At 71.1% G+C, this 6,650-nt stretch overlaps 1 protein-coding gene across 1 annotated transcript; it reads right to left on the reverse strand.

The window, feature by feature from the left end:
- Window positions 1-2,208: 2,208 nt before the first annotated feature.
- On the reverse strand, window positions 2,209-3,953 carry PRSS33 (serine protease 33). Its single transcript, XM_037508095.2, is given in 7 exon segments — window positions 2,209-2,421; window positions 2,539-2,708; window positions 2,860-3,131; window positions 3,277-3,406; window positions 3,409-3,438; window positions 3,535-3,561; window positions 3,869-3,953. Coding segments are annotated over 7 exon segments (843 nt in total). The 5' UTR covers window positions 3,915-3,953; the 3' UTR covers window positions 2,209-2,253.
- Window positions 3,954-6,650: the final 2,697 nt, after the last annotated feature.

The raw sequence follows: 6,650 nt of genomic DNA on the forward strand, positions 1-6,650 counted from the left end.
GGGCCCGCCCGCGCCCCGCGCCCGCCGCCATCTCGGCGTGGGCGCGTCCGCGCGGGCGGCGGGGCCGGGGCCCAGCGTGGGGCGGTCGCCGGCGGCCGCGCAGGCCCGCCCTTCGGGGACGCGGCGGGCGCCAAGCGGTGCGCCGCGGGCCCCGCAGGCCGGGGATGAGCCGGGGGTCGGGCGCCTGCCCCTCGGGGCCCGCTCGTGGTGCGGGCGCCCCGGCGGCCGTCTGAGGCGGGGGTGCGCCCGGCCGCCGGCGCCGGGAGGCCTGTCTGCGGCGCCCGCCCCGCCTGGGCGCGCGGGCTGTGCGGGCCGGCCCGGGGACGCCGCCGGCCGTCCTCGCGGGGCAGCCCCGACGGCCGAGCCTCCCTCCCGCGCGGCGGCCGCGCCCCCGCCCCGCCCGCCGGGGCCCGCCGGGGGTCCAGGGGGTCCGGGGAGACGCCCGCGGGTGCGCCCGGAGGGGGCCTCGCGGCGCCGCATCTGCCGCCCGCCGGCGCGGGTTGCCGGGGAGCGCGGGCCCGCCCGGGCTGGCCGAGGCTCGGCTTCCGCGCCCAGACGGGAGCCGGCGGCCGCCCAGCCTCGCCGGGACGCCTGCCCGGGGGCTGTTGACCTGCAGCCCTGGCTCCTGGGGGCGCGCCGGGGGCCCAGCGCCTGCTCTGCCGGGGTCGCAGCCAGGGACGGGGCAGGAGGCAGCGGAGCAGCGCCCGGCCTCGCCAGCCCCCGAGAGGCTGCCGCAGGTGCCCTGCCCAGGCTGCGGCGTGGACACCGCGAGCCGCCCGGGCCACCGGCCGCCGCACCTGGAAAGGGTGTCAGGAGGCGCGCGCCCCGGGTGAAGGCCGTGGAGAGAACCGAGCGGGCGCCCTCGCGTGCGCGCACCTGCTGCTGCCATCCCGGGGGGCCAGGGGTCAGGCCACCGGCTCCCGCCCGGGCTGCCAGCTGTGCCGCTTGGGGCCTTAGTTTTCTCATCTGGCCAGCGAGGGCAGCCACCTCACGGGGCCTCTGGTGAGACGGGGCGCGGGCCGTGAAGCCCCGTGGTGCTGGGAGGGCCTGGTGGGGAGAAGGCTGCTTTCTTGTCATCCACGAGCCTGTCTCTGCCCCGCGCAGCCCAGCCCCTCTTGCTTCTAGGACGCCCCGCCTGGCCCCCGGAGCCCGCTCCAGAAACACGGGCTCTGAAGGGGGCCCCTTGTTGGAGTCACAGCGGGTGCAAGCAGCTGCCTCCCAGCCCCTCCTTGGCTCCTGCCCCGTCTGTTCCAAAGCTTAGATTTCAGGTTTTTGTAGGTTTGGCTGATTCCTGTCCCGTTTGCACTTCTAGAAACGGACATCTCTGTGGTGATGGGTGGTCCTGAGCCTGGGGACGAGGTGGCAGGAGGGGACAGGACACCAGGCCCCAGGCACACCAGGACGTTCAGGGAGCTGCAGAGGGCGTTGGCTGGTCTCCAGCAGTGGGGGCGGGGATGGACCTGGGGTTCCTGGCTAAGGTGGGACAGCCCCGGACTCACCTGGCCCCCTCCTGGGCGGAGGGCTTGACCTGAGATGCCCCAGGCTGCTGCGCCTCAGGGAGTGGTCACTGGCCCTCCCGCCCCGCGCAGCCAGCCTGCGGCCCTGCGTCTGGCCTCCGGCTTCTGTCTCACGACACCTGCAGCGCAGCAGCTGCACACGCTCATCTTTATTAAACCGCGGTCTAGGCCAGAGGTCTGAGCAGGCTCAGGTGGGCTCTCTGCTTGGGGGCCGCCTGAGGTGAGGGCTTGGCCTGCAGGAGGCCGGAGGCAGGGGAGAACCTGCCCCAAGCACTTTCAGGTTGTTGGCAGGGGTTGGCTCCCGCAGGTGGACCACCAAGGGTGCCCCGCCGATGCCCCCGCCACTGTGCTCAGCTTCGGGGAGCAGCGCCCCGCAGTCCCCCCCCCCCCCGCCTCTAAGCTGTCGCGGACACCTGGGTGAGGGTCCCTCTCACACTTCGAGTCTCGTGACTTCCTCGAGGAAAGAAGGGACACGCAGCCTCGCCAGGGGACCAGCGCTTGCCTGGCTCCGGGAGCGTCAGCATGAGCAGGAGGGGCAGGGACAGGGCGAGGCCCCTGCCCACACGGAGGCCGCAGGGCAGGCTGGCAGGTCAGGGTGGGTGAGGCCGGGCATGGGCAGACGGATAAGCAGATGGCCCCTTCGCCTTATCAGGTCTCTGAGCCCCGAATCAAAGGGCGGGACAAGGGATGTGCAGGCGCTGGCGCAGGTGCAGCCTGAGGGCGCAGCGTCCGCCCGTCAGCATCGCGTCAGAGACAGGCGAGCCTGGATCCAGGGGCTGTAGGTGGCCACGTTGGTGTAAACGCCTGGACGGTTGGGCAGGGCGCAACCCTTGCCCCAGCTCACCACACCCACCAGGACCCAGCGCCCAGACTTCACACAGGTCAGGGGTCCCCCAGAGTCGCCCTGCGGGAGAAAGATGGGCTGAGTTCCTGCCTCTGGGGCTCTGATGACAGTGGGCGCAGGCCCCGGGCGGAGCCTCAGCCAGGGCAGGACCCAGGGAGGGCTCCGGGCGGCACACACCTGGCAGGCGTCCCTGCCGCCCTCGGGGTAGCCGGCGCACAGGTTCCCGGGCAGCACTATGTGCTCCGCCGGGGGCACGGCGGTCCCCACGTGGTAGAGGCGGTCACAGGCGCGGGCGTCCAGCAGCGGCACCCTCACCCCCTGCAGAGGTCGCCACTCTGGGAGTGGCACTGGGGGAGGCAGGGGCCTCTGAGGCTGCGAGGGGGAGGCCCAGCCCCCCACCTGGACGTGGGCAAAGGGGCGGCGGGGGTTGGGGGTCTAAGTGAGGGAAAGGCAGATGCTCGGGCCTCACCCCGAGGCCAGGCCCAGCCCTCCGCTCACCTCCAGGGCGGAGGCTGCCCCAGCCGGTGACCCAGCATGGGGTCCCGGGCGGCAGGTGGGCACCCGGCTTGGGCAGGCACACGGGCTGGACGCGGGCGCTCAGGGGCACGGGGCGGCGTAGCTGCAGCAGTGCCAGGTCGCCACGGGCCCTGTCCTCAGAGTAGTCGGGGGGCAGCAGCACCCTCCGCAGCGGCGCCGAGAGCGCGTGGGGCGAGGCGACACCCAGGTGCAGCGCCCCGAGGCGCACGCGGTACTCAGAGGGGGACGCCCGTCTGCGGGGGGGGGGGGGGGGTGGCTCCTCACTGCGCCCTCGTCCTCCCCTCCTCAGGGCCTCGCCCCTCCCTCCCCCCCACTGCTGTGTGCTCCCACCTCGCTCCGCCCCCCGGGGGGGCCCAGGCCTGGCCGCTGCCCGCTGACCTCGGGAAGCAGTGGGCGGCGGTGAGCACCCACTGGGGGGCGATGAGTGAGCCCCCGCACACGTGCACCCCGCGGTGCTGGACGCTGGCCTGCCACGGCCACTCTCCGTCCCGGGCGTCCCGGCCCCCACGATCCGGCTCGACACCTGAGGCTGCCCACAGACTGCGAGAGGACAGGGGAGCCCGCGAAGGTGGGTGGGGGGCCGGGGGCGACAGCGCCGGGGTCGGGAGGGGCTGACCCCTGCCGAGGCGTCCTTACCTGTGGAGCCCAGCGCCCCGCCAGCTCCTGGAGGAGGAAGCAGCGAAGGGCAGGAGTATGGACTTGGTGTCCGGTAACAATGGGGGGCAGATCAGGAAGGAGGCGGGCACCCTGCGCCCCGGTGCCAGGAACGCGGGCGGGGACTCTCCCCAGAGCACAGTGCCGGGCTGATGAGACTCGACGGGGCTTGGAGAGCCTGGGTGCCAGCACCCCAGGGGTGGCGGTGCACCCCCTCCAGGGCTCAGGGGCCGGGGCGGGGCGGGGGAGGCAGACATCTGGGAGCAGGAGCTCCCGTGGCCATGACCCCTGCGTGCCCGGAGCCGACGCCACTCACCCAGCAGCAGGAGGAGTGGGACCCGGGGGCAGACGGCCCCCCTCATGCTGTCTCCAGGCCGCTCCGTGGCACGTCCTGGGGTGCACTCTGGTCAGGGCTGCGGGAGAGAAGTGGGGGTCCCGGCCCAGGACACCAGCCCCCAGAGGCCCCTCAGTGCTGCCTCAGCCCCTGGCCGGTCCCTGGCTCTCCCCGGGGCCCAGACCCGAGGGACCACCCCTAGGTCCCCCCATCCCCCAGCCTCCATGGAGCCCCAGCCCCTTCCGCCTGGCGTCTGGCCCCACACTCACCCTCCCGCTGGGTGCGCACCCCGCTGCTGGGCTGGGGAGGACCTGGGGGCTTAAAGGGCCGGGAGGGGGCGGGCCGGCCAGCCAGTGCCAGGGCGGTGCTGGGGCTCCCCCCGGCCCGAACAAAGACGCTTTCAGCAGCTCGTCCGCGGAGGCGGGAAGGGACGCCCGGGTTTCTCAGAGGAAGCTTGGCTCGGGTCAAGGTGCTGGGACCCAGGGGTGGGGGGAGCCGGGGCGGGGAGGGGCGGGGGCTGCGGTCAGGCCCGGAAGCGCCGGGAGGATCCTGGCAGCTCCTCGGAACCTGATCCTGGCTCGGCCTCTAGCGAGGCTGCTGTTGTGCCCAGGAACCCCGGCTGGGCCCTCCCGCGGGCGCCCCCCCCCCCCCCCCCGCCCCGGCCCGGACACGCCCCCGGGTCGGGGTCTGGAGGAGTCCAGTGGGGCCTGGCCTGTGCCAGGCGGGAGTGGAGGTGATGCGGGCAGACGCCCCATCCTCCAGCTGGGTGGGCGGGGTGGCGAGGCTGCTGTCTCTGCCAGGGGGTGGGGGAGTGAGGCTGGGCCAAGCCCCTGCCCAGAAAGCTCTGGCTCCTCTTTCCACCTCCTCACGCAGCCCCGCTGCCGCCTCCCGGGTCCTCTCCCAGCCCAGCCCCCGCGGGCCCGGCCCAGTGGGTGCGGAGGGTGAGGTGTGTCTGTGCCCCCATGAGGGGGTCTGCTGTCTGCCCCGACTGGGTCGGCTCAGGCTGCCAGGAAGAGGCAGCAGGGCAAAGGGTCGGGCAGCACCACCGGCCTGGGCCGCGCTGGCCAGAGCGTGGGACCACACTCTAGCACGAGTCCCCTGCGCGCCCTTCTGCCCTCTGGAGCCCTGTGGGAGGGGACGTCTCCTCCTCTCTGAAGCCACCTCTGAGGTGGGAAAGATGACCGAGGTTGAGCCACACGGAACTTGGAGGTGCTGCTGAGGCGGGGTGTCTTGTCCCTGGGCTCCTGACCTCTCTTGCCCCAGAGTCACCTGTCCTCAGAGGGGCTTGGTGGGGGTGGGCTGGGGTCAGTGTGCCCCTGGGGTGGGGGGCGGGCTGGAGAGGCAGCCTCAGGCTCAGAGATGCCACGGGGCCTGGTTCCCCCAGGCCGGGCGCCAGCCACGGTCCCAGGCCTTCTCAGAGGGCTCAGCCAGGCTGGGCCTCCATGGTCACAACTGCCCCTCCCTGTTGGAGCAAGCGTCTTCCGGTTCCGCCCTCCCTGCCTCAGTTTCCCCACTCCTCGCTGGGCTTCGTTGCATCAATAAACTACCCTCACCCCAGCCCTGGGCCCAGACGGGCCTCGGGGGGCATGGCGGGACGGCACGTCTGCGCCTGTGCGACGGGCCACGCTGGCTGGCGTGGGGGCTTGGGGCGCTTCCCCCCAGCACCCCCCAGGCTTCCTGGGCCAGGGCCACTGACGTCCTTCCCTGACTGACCTGTGTGGCTGCAGGACGCAGGGGCGGGGGGGTCTGCACCCGTGTGGCGCAGCTGGGACACAAGACTGAGGGCCCGGGGTGGGCCTTGGGGTGCACGGGACGTGGGCGAGCGCGAGGGGGCGTCCGGGTCACAATACAGGTTGCAGTCAATGAGAAAAGATTGAAATCACGCAGAACGTAGTCTCCAGCGCAAGGGAACGGGCTAGAAGCCAGCGCGGAAGGGAAAGTGAAGCGTGCACGCGTGTGTGGAAGTGGAACATCGTACCAGCGGCTCGAAGAACTCACAGGAGAGAGTAGAGGTTTCTCCCCCCGCTCCCCGAGCGCCCCTCCGTCCCCCCAGCGTCAGGGCCTCAGCGGCCTGGGCAGAGCCGTGTTCCTGCCCCGGTTCTGTCGTCTTTCCGTGCTGGGGCCGGGTCGTGAGGGGTGTGGGTGTTTCCATGGCCCCTCTCGACACTTTGATGGTTTTACCTTCTTGCAGCCATGGAGCAGGTTTTAACTGAAAATCCATTTTCTTCTTCTTTGAGAAGAGTAAACATGAGGACAGAGCACCCCAAAGCTCGGGGGGTTCCCCGAAGGGGAAATATTGCATGAGTCAAGTAGAAACATCACGAATCAATCATCTCAGTGACCCCTTGAGGAAGAACAAGAGGAGCAAAGTGAACTCAAAGCTGAAGGAAGCAAAGGGGGGGGGGGGGAGCGGGCGCAGGGTTGGGGGATGGGGTAGGAAAACTACAGAGAAAACCAGCACAGTGGGGGCCTCCCTGGTGGTGCAGGGGGTTAAGACGCAACCTATGAAGCTCTCCGAAGCCGCTGCAGCACGAGTTCCATCCCTCGGCCGGCCAGGGGGCAACCCACATGGCGCAGCAGACCCCTCCTGTCTCCCCGCCGCTGCCCTCAGCAGTGTATTTCAGTCCATCTGTCTGTTCTGCTCCCCACGCTGTCTCTGGTGAATGCTCTCACCCCCCCACCTCTGGCCTGTACCCCAGCTCTTGTATGCATAAATAAATAAATCTGAAAAAAAAAAAAAAAAAAAAAAGAAAATCAACACAAG

This window comes from Talpa occidentalis, unplaced genomic scaffold (genome assembly GCF_014898055.3).
Source record: "Talpa occidentalis isolate TD23 unplaced genomic scaffold, MPIMG_talOcc4v2.1 talOcc4.12, whole genome shotgun sequence".
In the NCBI taxonomy this organism is placed as follows: domain Eukaryota; kingdom Metazoa; phylum Chordata; class Mammalia; order Eulipotyphla; family Talpidae; genus Talpa; species Talpa occidentalis.